The sequence below is a fragment of the Gorilla gorilla genome, chromosome 17 (assembly GCF_029281585.2).
Source record: "Gorilla gorilla gorilla isolate KB3781 chromosome 17, NHGRI_mGorGor1-v2.1_pri, whole genome shotgun sequence".
NCBI lineage: Eukaryota > Metazoa > Chordata > Mammalia > Primates > Hominidae > Gorilla > Gorilla gorilla.
This window is the reverse complement of record NC_073241.2, coordinates 26,411,602-26,423,774: the sequence shown is the minus strand read 5'-3', so window position 1 is coordinate 26,423,774 and position 12,173 is coordinate 26,411,602. Positions and strand designations below refer to the sequence as shown.

The 12,173-nt window shown below is 38.8% G+C and overlaps 2 protein-coding genes across 2 annotated transcripts in view; both read right to left on the bottom strand.

Annotated features, from left to right (window-relative positions):
* The window catches only part of LOC129528194 (putative tyrosine-protein phosphatase TPTE), a 40,211-nt gene extending 36,825 nt beyond the window's left edge, over positions 1-3,386 (bottom strand). The window contains exons 1-2 of the mRNA XM_055368011.2: positions 3,068-3,386; positions 633-689 (exon numbers count right to left, since the gene is read on the bottom strand). Of these exons, the coding sequence (XP_055223986.1) occupies positions 633-689; positions 3,068-3,210 (200 nt within the window). The 5' untranslated portion in view covers positions 3,211-3,386. The remainder of the gene's footprint in view (positions 1-632; positions 690-3,067) is intronic.
* Positions 3,065-12,173, bottom strand: part of LOC129528196 (histone-lysine N-methyltransferase 2C-like) — a 41,399-nt gene continuing 32,290 nt past the window's right edge. Inside the window, exon 8 of the mRNA XM_055368013.2 lies at positions 3,065-3,121. The gene's annotated coding sequence lies outside the window, so the exon portion shown is untranslated. The remainder of the gene's footprint in view (positions 3,122-12,173) is intronic.

Genomic DNA, 12,173 nt, shown 5'->3' with positions numbered 1-12,173 from the left:
CAAACAGGATTCTCTCTTCCCTGGGCCTACTCTGGTATGTCTGGTACACAAAAAATCTGCTTTTCCAAAGCATTTGCCCGCTACTTACTAAGGGTGACAAGACAGTAACAGATGGAAGCCTCTATCTATAGTCAGTTTCTTTTTTTCTAAACAATGTAAAAATGTGGAAGTTATCTATACATGATACAGTGAGATGATAAAGAACCTGTGTGAAAGAAACACTGTATTATCATGAACACATCTGAGAGTTAATCCCACTAATCTCGGTCTCTTTCTCTGTCACTGTTTTGTGTGTGTGTGTACATCTTTTTTTTTCTTTTTTTCTTTTTTGCAACAGTTTCGCTCCTGCTGCCCAGGGTGGAATGCAGCGGCATGTTCTCAGCTCACTGCAAACTCCACTTCCCCAGGTTCAATCGATTCTCCTGCCTCAGCCTCCTGAGTAGCTGGGATTAGAGGCACCTGCCACCACACCTGGCTAGTTCTTGTAGTTTTAGTAGAGACAGGGTTTCACGATGTTTGCCAGCCTGGTCTCAAACACCCGACCTCAGGGTATCTGCCTGCTTCAGCCTCCCAAAGTGCTCAGATTACAGGTGTGAACCATTGCACCTGGTCATGTGTACATCTTTTATAACTCACCTGTCATTGGGGCTGAGCCAATGATGACTCCCACCAGGTCAGTCGGATCGGGACTAAAGGACAAATATGGTCAGAGTCAGACACAATGCGTAATTCTAATGTTTTGCAACAAATAGCTACAGTTAGTCTATGTGTCATTCCCCAGTTACACTTTTATTATTCGCATGTATGTATATCACTAAATTGACCTGGGATGGCATTTGTCTTTTTATTAGAAATGAGGTTTCATATGCCAACAGTGAGCATTTTAGGCTGTGACCATAGCGATGCATGCAGATTAAGTAAGGGTATCTACACCTCAAGGTGTAACAGCATTTTTGGAGAGCATTTAATTCTAGTTCAAATTTAGTTCCTGAGTCTCCCTTCTTATAATCCCATTTGAGTTCCTCATTCTCTATCACCTCCAATCACCTCCTCACTTTTCACCCATCCTAGTTTTCTTTGCTGCCCAAGAGTTGCGGCCAAGTAGCTGGAGGCCTCAAGCAAGGGCTCCATCCCATGTGAGAGTGGGTATGGGCAAAGGCAGTCAGCCTCACATAACGGTAGAGCTCTGGAGGGGGTGAAATAATTCCAGGGTTATTAGCTCTGTTCTTTGTTTTGGCTGGGATTTCTCTGATCTTTGTCCACTCCTATCTCCTTCTCCCTGCAAGCAGGATTCGCTTCTCCCTTGGTTCATGCTACTAGGAAAGTCTCATTCTCACAGAAAGGTAATGTGACAAACACTAACATAAAAAGTCTCCCTCTATGAGTTCCTCCCCATTTTCCTACCTCCATCCAAAAAACAAAACAATATTGCATACAAAGCTCATTCTGAGAGGACTCTAGAAATAGTTTCAAGGGAACTCCTTGTTCCCATGGATGCCTGTCACACTCAATAGCCCTACTCAGTCTCTCTTGTGTGTATGAATGCATGTATGTATGTGTTTGTATATGCATAGATACATGTATAACTGTATTCCTTGATATCACATGGTGCATTGGCCTGCCTACTAGAAGGTACTCTCAATTCACCCACAGGGCCATGCCAAAGAAGTTAACATGTACATACTAAGACAACATGTAACTTCCTAGACTTAAGGTTTTCAGTTCAAAATAATTCCAACTGCTTTTGTTTTGGTTTTTTGTTTTTGTTTGTTGTTGTTGTTTTTGGTTTTTTTGAGACAGAGTCTCACTCAGTCACCCAAGCTGGAGTGCAGTGGCATGATCTCGGCTCACTGCAACATCTGCCTCCCGGGTTCAAGCAATTCTCCTGCCTCAGCCTCCCGAGTAGCAGGGACTACAGGTGCCCGCCACCACACCCGGCTAATTTTGTATTTTTAGTAGAGATGGGGTTTCACCATGTTGGCCAGGCTGGCCTTGAACTACTGATCTCGTTATCCACCCACCCTGGCCTCCCAAAGTGCTAGGACTACAGGCCTGAGCCACCGCACCCGACCTTCCAACTACTTTTCAACCTGTAAATTGCCTTACCCTTACAGAAGTCATGTGTGTATTTGGTTCTTTGGAATCTACCATGCCATTTACCCTACACATCATACTTTATATGATTGCAGCACATCTATCTAAGACTCACTGACTCAAGAGTTCACCAAAACTCTGTACCACTGGAGCTGGCCAATGCACGACAGACAGCCTTTTGTGGGTGAATTTCTTTTAAATTCAACTCCACTGTGTAGGCATTCCTCCTCCTAATCCCATCTATGGCCCACTTCCTGGATCTCTCCATCACGTCTTTCCTTTCACCCATCATGCTAGTCTTTCCTGTCCATGGGACACAGGCAAGTAGCCGTGGGCCTAAGGAAGGGCTGCATCCAATGAGGTGGTGTGCTTGTGTTTGTGTTTTAGCACCAACCTCATATGTTGACAGAGCTCTGGAGTGTGAGGGACAAGTCCATGTTCCATTAGCTCTGTTCTTTTCTGCCCAGGGCTTCACTGCTCCTTGTCAGCTGCTATCTCCTCCATGTTGCAAACAGGATTTTCTCCTCCTTTCTGTCAATCTGGTGGGCTCTCAAACTCAGGAAATCTGAGTCCTTTAAGAAGCTGCTTACTAGGAACTAACAGTGACAAATACACTAACATACGAAGCAGCAGCTCTCCTATGACCTGCTCCTTTTTATAACACTCCGTTAGAAAAGGAAGCAATGTTACCTACAAAGGCTACGAGGAGAAGAATTGGAAATCCTGTTAAAAACCACTCTCTATGGCCACGCAGGCTTCCCAGAATAAACTCCACAAATGTCCGGCCGTCTGTCTCCTTGTTGTATGTTTCCACTGTATGCATGGATTTGTTAGTGGATGTGTTTGAGAGAAGTGTGTATGGATGGATGCATGGATGGATGGATGGATATATTTGTTTATGTGCCTGTGTGTGTGAATACTTCTATGCTCAGTTATAATTCGATAAATAAAGACACACATATGCATAACTCACCTTTCATTCATACGTGCCTCTGGGTTCACTCCTGATAATTCATTTGTGGGTGGACTAGAGGATGACAAAAGAATACAGTCAGACAGGAGACACAATTCAAAATTTACTTTTCTGGTAAAACTAGCTTTCATTACTCTGCACATAAACCAGTTAAGTTCTGACTATTCATGTGTATAGCACTATTTGGTTCTAAAATGTCATTTTTTTATTAAAAAGGAGGATTTATATGATGGCAACCAACATCTTAGGCTGGGGAAAATAGTAATGCTTTCAGATTTAAATAAACCTCTTTATTATGACCTCAGTCCCAATGCGTGACAGCCTTTGTGGTGGCAGTTATTTCAAACTAAACTTTTGCGTGAAGGTAGTCAGCCCTCTTATTCCACTAAATGTGCTGCCTCGAAAGCCCTCCATTACTTCTTCACTTGATTGTCTCTCTTGGTCCACAAGTACAGTAAAGTAACTGCAGGTCTGAGTCAAGGACACAATCCAATATGATGGTATTTGGGGTTTTGAGTACCACCCTGTATTGTGGCAGAGTTCTGCAGGGTCGAAAACATTTCTAGGGTTGTTAGCTTTTTTCTCTTCTCCTGAGGTCTTCACTACTCTCCGTCCCTGCTGTGCTTTCCTGTTTCCAAAGAGGATTCTCTGCTGTCCTCAGCCATTATAGTAAGGTCTCACATACAGGCAGTCTGAAAATTATTTTTTATTTTTACTCAAGAGTATCAAACAGACTAGTAAGAAAAATCATTCTTCTTTTTATGTGGCCATCTTTTATCTAAATTCATTCAAGACATAAAGTCACGTTCATATCCCATAGTGAGATCACGCAGACACATGTGTCAAAAGTTTTTTGTTTTTCCATTAATGCCCTTGAATGGGAACTTCCCTAATCTCAACCTTTATATTTCTCTGCAGTACCTGTGGGTGCACGCCTTGATTTAATATGAATGCATATAGGTATATATAAATGGTATATAATCGTTTCCTCCCTTGTTCATACATCCTTATATCTATATTGATTTATTTCTTTTTCTTTTTTTTCTTTTTTTGAGGGGGAGTCTCCCTCTGTTGCCCAGGCTGGAGTGCAGTGGCAGGATCTTGGCTCACTGCAAGCTCCGCCTCCCGGGTTCATGCCATTCTCCTGCCTCAGCCTCCTGAGTAGCTGGGACTACAGGCACCCGCCACCACATCCAGCTAATTTTTTGTATTTTTAGTAGAGATGGGGTTTCACTGTGTTAGCCAGGATGGTCTCGATCTCCTGACCTCGTGATCCACCCACCTCGGCCTCCCAAAGTGCTGGGATTACAGGCGTGAGCCACCGCGCCCAGCCTCTATATTATTTCTGTCTCACAGTTCACTGACAGCTCCACTCCAGGGTACTGATTTGAATTTAGACTTGGCAGTGCTACAGAATTTAAATATATATATGTATCGTCCAACACCAATATGACATCCTGGACTTCACTTTCTGGTTTGAATTACTCACAAGCGATGTTTAGTTCTTTACAATTGAATACAGCACAAACTAAGAATTTGGTGGTTTACTTTATTTCAAATTCAGCTGCAGTTTCTATATACAAATCCCCTTGACCCCATCTCATTTCCTGACACTAAAATCCCTTCATGAGTGCCTTGTTTTTGCCATTATAGGTGTCTTCTCTGCTCTCACACAGGGTCAAGAAACTGCCCCATACAATGTGATGATGGGTGTGGGCTTGCAGTGTTAGCCTCACATGGTGGTAGAGCTCTGGGTGTGAGGAACCCTGCCAGGGCCATTAGCTCTGTTTTTTTTCCCTAAGGGCTCCACTGCTCCCTGTCCACTGTTACTCGCTTGTTGCTCTGCATAGGATTTTCTTCCCTTGGTCCACTCTAGTATGTCTCATACACAGAAAATCTGACTTTCCTAAGTATGTGCCTGCTACTAAGGGTGACAAGACAATAACAAGAAGTTTCCCTTTTTTGCCCTGTTCCTTTTTTATCCAATTTAATCAAAAAGTTGGATAAGGGGCCTGCAGGGCCTATAGTGAGGAGGTTTATAAACAGTGTAAAAGACATTCTGTATGGCCATAGATGATCCTGAGTGTAAGCACATAATCTTCATCTTTCTCTCTGTCGATTCTCTCTCTCTTTTCTCTTTCTCTCCCTTTCTCTCTCTCCCTGTGTGTCTAGATAGACAGAAGTATGTATATCTGCATATATATTTCTTTAAATATTTGTGTATATATATTTTATAATTCACATTTCATTGGTGGTTCTATCATAGGTCATTGATGTCAATTCTGCATGCAGGCTAAAGGAATATAAAAGTAGATAGTTGGACACACATGTAATTCTAAACTTACTTTTTGAATCAAACAGCTACAGTTACTCTACGATGTACTATCTGGTTGACATTTAAATATTCATATGTATATCACTAATTCAAACTAGGTGTATCCTTTTTTTTAGGTGGAGTCTCACTCTCACTGAGGCTGGAGTGCAGTTGTACCATCTTGGCTCACTGCAACCTCCGCCTCCCAGGTTCAAGCAATTCTCCTTCCTCAGCCTCCTGAGTAGATGGGATTACAGGCATGCACCACCACACCTGGCTAATTTTTGTATTTTTAGTAGAGACAGGGTTTTGCCATGTTGGTCAGGCTTGTCTCAAATTCCTGGCCTCCAGTGATCTAGCTGTCTTGGCCTCCCAAAGTGCTGGGATTACAGATATGAGCCACCATGCCTGGCCAGTGGCATTTATTTCTAATGTAACTGCAGTCTGTAAGGAAACATGCCTCTTACCCCATCTAAATTCTTGATTCCTAAGTCCTTCTGTCACTTCTTTACTTTCACCCATCATGGCTGTCTTTCCTGCCCAGAAGATATGACCATGTAGCTGTAGGCCTGAGTCAGGAACTCCCTACAAAATGATTGTGGGTTTGGGTTTGGAGCACCAGCCTCACATGGTGGTAGAACTCTAGAAGGTGAGGAACCCATTACGGTTTCATGAACTCTGTTCTTTTTGCTGAGTGCTTCACTCCTCCCTGTCACCTGTTACCTCCCCATTGCTCCATATAGGATTCTCTCTCCCTTTGGCCCACTCTAGTAGTAGGAGAGTCTCATAAATGGAAAACCTCAGAGGTTCCTAAGGGATTGGATACTACTAACTTACAGTAACAAATATACTAAGAGGAAGAAGCATCCCTTTCATGACTTCATCCTCTTTTATCCAATTTGGTCTGAAAAAAAAAAATAGAAGGTTATCTATAGATCCTACAGTGAGAAGATTTAGACATAGTGTCAAAGATACTCTGTATTTCCAAGGATATGCCTGACAGTGAATTTTACAAATATCAACTTCTCTTTCTCTTTCATTGTTTTATGTTTCTGTGTGTGTATGTGTATGCATGCGTGTATGTTATGTGTATATATGTATATATACACTTACTTGTATATAAATCTTTGTTTCTCATTCACATTTCATGGGTGGCTCTATCATAGGTTACTACCATCAACTCAATTGGCTGTGGGCTGGGGAATTATAAAAGCATATTACTCAGATACAAACACAATTTGGACTTACACTTTTGGTCAAATAGCTGCAGTTACTCTAGACAAGAGTCTACCTGCCAAGGAATGCCAAAGATTGCCAGCAACCAGAAAAAGCTAGCAAAGAGGTATCAAACAGATTCTTCCTTATAGCCTTCATAAAAAGCCAACCCTACTGACAACCTCAATTTCAGATTTCTAGTCCCTAGAACTATGAGATCATTAATTTTTGTTTAAGCCACTTGGTTTGTGATACTTTGTTAAAGCAGCCCTAGAAACTAATATAGCCTAACCTGGTAGAATCTCATACACAGGGAATCCAACAGTTTTCTAAAAGTTTTAGCTACTAGTCAATTCAGCTAGGAAGAAGAAGTAGACTTCTTGTGATCTACTTATCTTGTATCCAACTAGACCCAAAAAAGAAAAGGATGTTACATACAGAAGCTGAAACTACCAGTACTTTAGAAACAGTGTCCAAGAAACTCTATAGTTAACATTTGTGTGTATCTTTATGAACGTACACACACATAACACCTTTCACTGATGGCTCCATTATAGGCTAGTGATATCATTTCACTTTCACTGAGGACTCCATCATGGGTTAGTGATATCACTTCATTTGGGTCAGAGCTAAAGAATTAAACTAAATTGTACATAATCAAATACCATGTGAATTTGTAGGCTTAATTTTTATTCAAATTAGCTACAATAACCCTACAACTAATAAACTAGCTGTTCTAAAAACACAAAACAAAACAAAACACATGCAATTTAGCCATTTGGAAACAATAATGACCATCCCTGCCTGTCTCCATAGACAACAACAGCAACTACCCAGGAGTAGTTACAGTAAAATTAGGAGAGCATTAGGCTGGCTGATGAAAACAGGGAAGGGCTGAAGAGCCATCCTTGGGCCTTCACTCCTCCACCTGCCTCCATCCCCAAAGCCCAGGTTACAAACCAGAGAGATTGTCTCCTCCAATGCTGCTTTGTTCAGGAGCTTCAAGGTGATATAGTTGTTTAATTAAACAAAATTTTCCCTGTGGTTGCCTCTGTACTTGAGTCCTTATGCAACAAACTGCAAGCTAACCTAGTGTGTAAACTAACAGCATAATTATGAATAGAATATACACTTGTAACAGATAGCTGTGTCTCAGTCAATTGCAGCAGCTGAGCTTCAGTCAATTGCGGGTGGCTGACTGATTCAAATAAGACAAAACATCCAGCTGTAACCAGTTGTAAACAACAAAGCTGTTTCTGGACCTCACTTCCATTTTCTGTCCATAATGCTGTCTGGCCACGTTGCCAGCTTGCAGTTCTCAGAACTTGTTCTCGTTCTAAAAGCTTCCCAACTCAAGAATCATTTTTGCACTATTAAACTCTTAAATTTACCTTGTCTAAAGTTTTTCCTTTTCACAACCCAGAGGAGTTGCCTGGTCAGTGTTTCATGGTTCCTGAGACTCTCTACCCTGGGGCACATCACTTCTCTTCATTTTAAACTTACTGACAATGACACAGCTTACGTCCTAGATTTCAGTGAGACTGACTATATAATTCCTGCCCAAACCAGGACACTTTTGAAAGGAAAAAGTGGGTGCTATTAATAATTATGTTTCAAGAACAGCAGCAGACTGAGATTGTCCTTCAGTCCTTCCCCAATACAAATGACCAGAGTAGCCAACAGCCACAAAAAATCTGAGTTCACAAACCAACATGATTAGATATCTGAGGAATACAACTACTGAAAAAGAAATACAACAAGCTGAACAACAGCATACCGACTGTAGCAAAACTACTGGAACACACTGACCAAGATTTTAAAGTAAGCATGACAAATATTCTCAAGGATAAGAGGACACAAAGGAAGATGTTGAAACATGAAATGAGAATCGGAGTCATAAGAAGAAATAAAAGAGAAAGCCTTAACTGTAAAAGTATGACTGTCAAAAAAATATAACTTGTTGAGGGATAAATAGTAGTTTGGATACATGTGAAAAGCTAATTAATTTAGAGTTAGAAGATTAGATTGAGAAACTTACCCAGAAAATAGTAGAAAAGAATAAAGAGAACATACTAAAGAAGAACGTTATGGAGGATAAAAACAGCTATCTAACATCTAGAATATGAAAATCTAAGAAGAAATGAAAACTAAAAATGCAAAATAAAATGTGAAAATTTATGATGATAAATTTCCCAAAATTCAAGAAAGAAGAAACATATCAGCTTTAAGTATCTAATGGAGACAAAGAGAAAATTCTAACACCTTCTAGAAACAGCAAAAGACCTATGAGGGCACAAGGACAGACCAACATCATAGCTCTCTGTACCATAAAGAAAGCTTCCACAGGATAAAGTCCACAGGATCAATATCATATTGCTGTTCTCTGAATATATTGTAATATGATTCGCTTTTTTAAAAAAACCCACATTTGAAACTAAATTACACATTACTGAATGCCTCTTATGTTAAAAGGGAAATCATGAAATATTTTAAATACTAAGAACTGATTGATAATAACATGACAAAGTTTGTAGGATACAATGAAGCAATATTTAGAAGAAAATTTACCAATATATAAGCATTAATAAGAAGTCAAGATGGTTAAAAGCAAAGAGTACACATTTAAGTAGAGAGGTTGGAAAAGGAGCACAAGGCAAAGTCTATGGAGTAATAAGGAAGCAAAACATAAGGAGGTAAGCATAAGTCACTGAACTGGAGAAGAAAAAACCGTGGAGAAGATTAACAAAACAAAAGTGTGTCTCTTTGAAAAGATTACTACAATAGACCTGTGGCAATAATAATCAAGAACAAACAGAGTGAATATCCAAATAAAATGTACAAGAAGGGAGCATAACTAGAACACAACTAAAATTTTTTAAAATAAGATTATTCAATTATATGCTAATAAATGTGAAAACTTAGATGGAATGGAAAAATTCCTAGACGAATATAAAACACTAACATTAGTGCAAGAAAATATATTTATATAGAAATAGAATACTCAAGTAACAAAGAAATCAACCTAGTATTTAAAGCCCTTCCCTCTCCCAAACACCACAGGGCTCACATAGGTATTTTTCAAAATTTTTTAGAATATTGACATACTTACTACAAAATCTATGTCAACATATAAAGGCTCCATTAATAACTTAACTAATCATGCTAATAAAAAAAGGTGTAGGGATGCCATAAGTATCAATGGAGCAAAATATTGAGCTCAGAGATAAACCTATGTAGATATATGTCACTGACGATGATTACATAAACAAGGAAAAAGGATGAATTGTTTCATAGATGGTATTTGGAAAATCAGCCTACCATTGGGAGAAAAATGAAACCAAATCCCTACCTAACACCATATTGAAGGGTAGACTCTAAGTAGATTAAAGCATTAAATGTGTAAATTAAAACTATGAGGATTAGAAATTACCTTTGTAGACTGAAAGTGGGAAAATTTCAAACTTCACAAGTAAAATAATAAGGCAAAAAGTTCTGTCATGAAGAGAATGAAAAACAACAATGCCAAAGCTAACAGGCAGATGACGGATTAGAGAACATAACTTCAATGTCTCAAACTGACATGAAGGATGATTTGAATACATAAAGCGATAGTCCAAACTTTTGAATGGGATTCCATGCATCTGAGTCTGTTTAATAAGGGATACCTGAGGCTGGGTAATTTATAAAGAAAAGAGGTTTATTTGGCTCACAGTTGTGTGCTGCACAAGAAGCCTGATGCCAACATCTGCTTCTGAGGCTGCTCCCATTTATGGTGGAAGATGAAGGGGAACTGACACGTTCAGAGATCAAATGGCAAGATGGGAATCAAGGTGCGGGAAGCCGCTGGTCTCTTTTTAAACCACCAACTCTTGCAAGAACTAATAGAGTGAGTACTCACTCACCCTCACTCCAAGGGAGGGAATTAATCTATTCATCTTCCAAACACCTTCCATTAGGCCCCACCTCCGACATTGGGGATCAAATTTCAACATGCAGTTTGGGGGTACAAACCTCCAAACAATAGCACCATGTTTTTAATGTTACTAAAAAGAGTGAATCATTGCTATATTGTTTACAAATGTAACATAATCACTTTGAAAATTAAACATAATTTTAAAAGAAATTTGATTAACTTATTCTAAAATATAAAATATTCAAAAACAGCACACGTAAATTAACAAGACAAAGATAGGAACACTAGTGGAAAAACGGGCTAAGTTCATGAATGGACCATTACAGAAGAAATCCCAAATGCTATAAGAACATAAAATGATGCTCATATTCATAAGTTATCGCATAAATTCAAAGTAAAACATAATGCAATATGTTATGACCTATTAGATTGATTATATAAATTAGAAAGTTTGATAATGTCAAGTGTTGTTGTGAATGTGTATGTGTAGGAACCATCATGCACTGTTCATGAGATGCAGACTGGTATAACCATTGTGAGAGCAATAGGCAGTATTCAGTAAAATTCAAAATATGCAATCCCATGGCCCATCAAGTCCTGTTTCATATTCCTACAGAAATACTCAAACAGGTCTATAGGGGTCTGGCATAAGGATAATCATTTAGCGGCACTCTTTGTGAAGGCAAATGGTAGGAAGCAATATATGTGTTCCTCACTAGGGGATGCATGCATGCTGTGCAATTTTTCATACCAGTTAAAAGCAACAACAAAAGGTATGCACAAGAAGAATAATCTTATGTTACTAAGCAGAAAACTAACAAAATGAGATACAACTTAATACCATTTAAGTAAATTTAAAAACATATAGGCAAAACAATAATACGTAGTTTACAGAACACATATAAATGTATATACTATGTATTAAACATTAAAATTGTTGCATATGTGCATATATCTGTATATGTCAATATGTATAACTGTACTCTCATCTATATATTAAAAAGGCCTACAAGTAGCAATGAGCCAATGGCAATCAGCATACCAAATGCAAAATATTGATTGGTTTCTAAAGGGCATGAGGTTCTTTGGGTAAATGGCTGATTCCAGGGCTGGGGAAATGCTCAAAAAGTGATGGGAACATGTCAAGTCAAAAGGACACAGGGGCTAGCTTTTAGGGAGTCCCACTGGCCAAATATGGGACCATTTAAAGATCAAAATAAATAATGACAGAAAGGATTGTAATTCATTGAAATAATGTAAGAATTTATAAGTTCATAGTAATAGTGAACAAATAGGGGTAGGAATAGCTCTCCTTATAATAGAATGATACTTATTAAACACAGAAAAACTACTTTTTTTACAAAAAAATCACCATTTTGTAATGATCACAGTTACAACTGATTCACATAAAAATCAATGAATGCTAAAACTAGGGCATGAAAGTTTTATGTGGAACAGGATACTGAACATTGAAGATAGTTTTAACATAGACTAAAGTATCTCCCCCCAACGTGGATATTAATTATAAACTGAATAATATTTACTTGTCAGCGAATAAATCTGGCAATACCTCTCAACCACAATAGAGATATGAACCATAAAACAGTGTAATATTCAATAGAGGAGTTACTTAATCTGAAAGTGGTATTCAAATCCCTCATCTA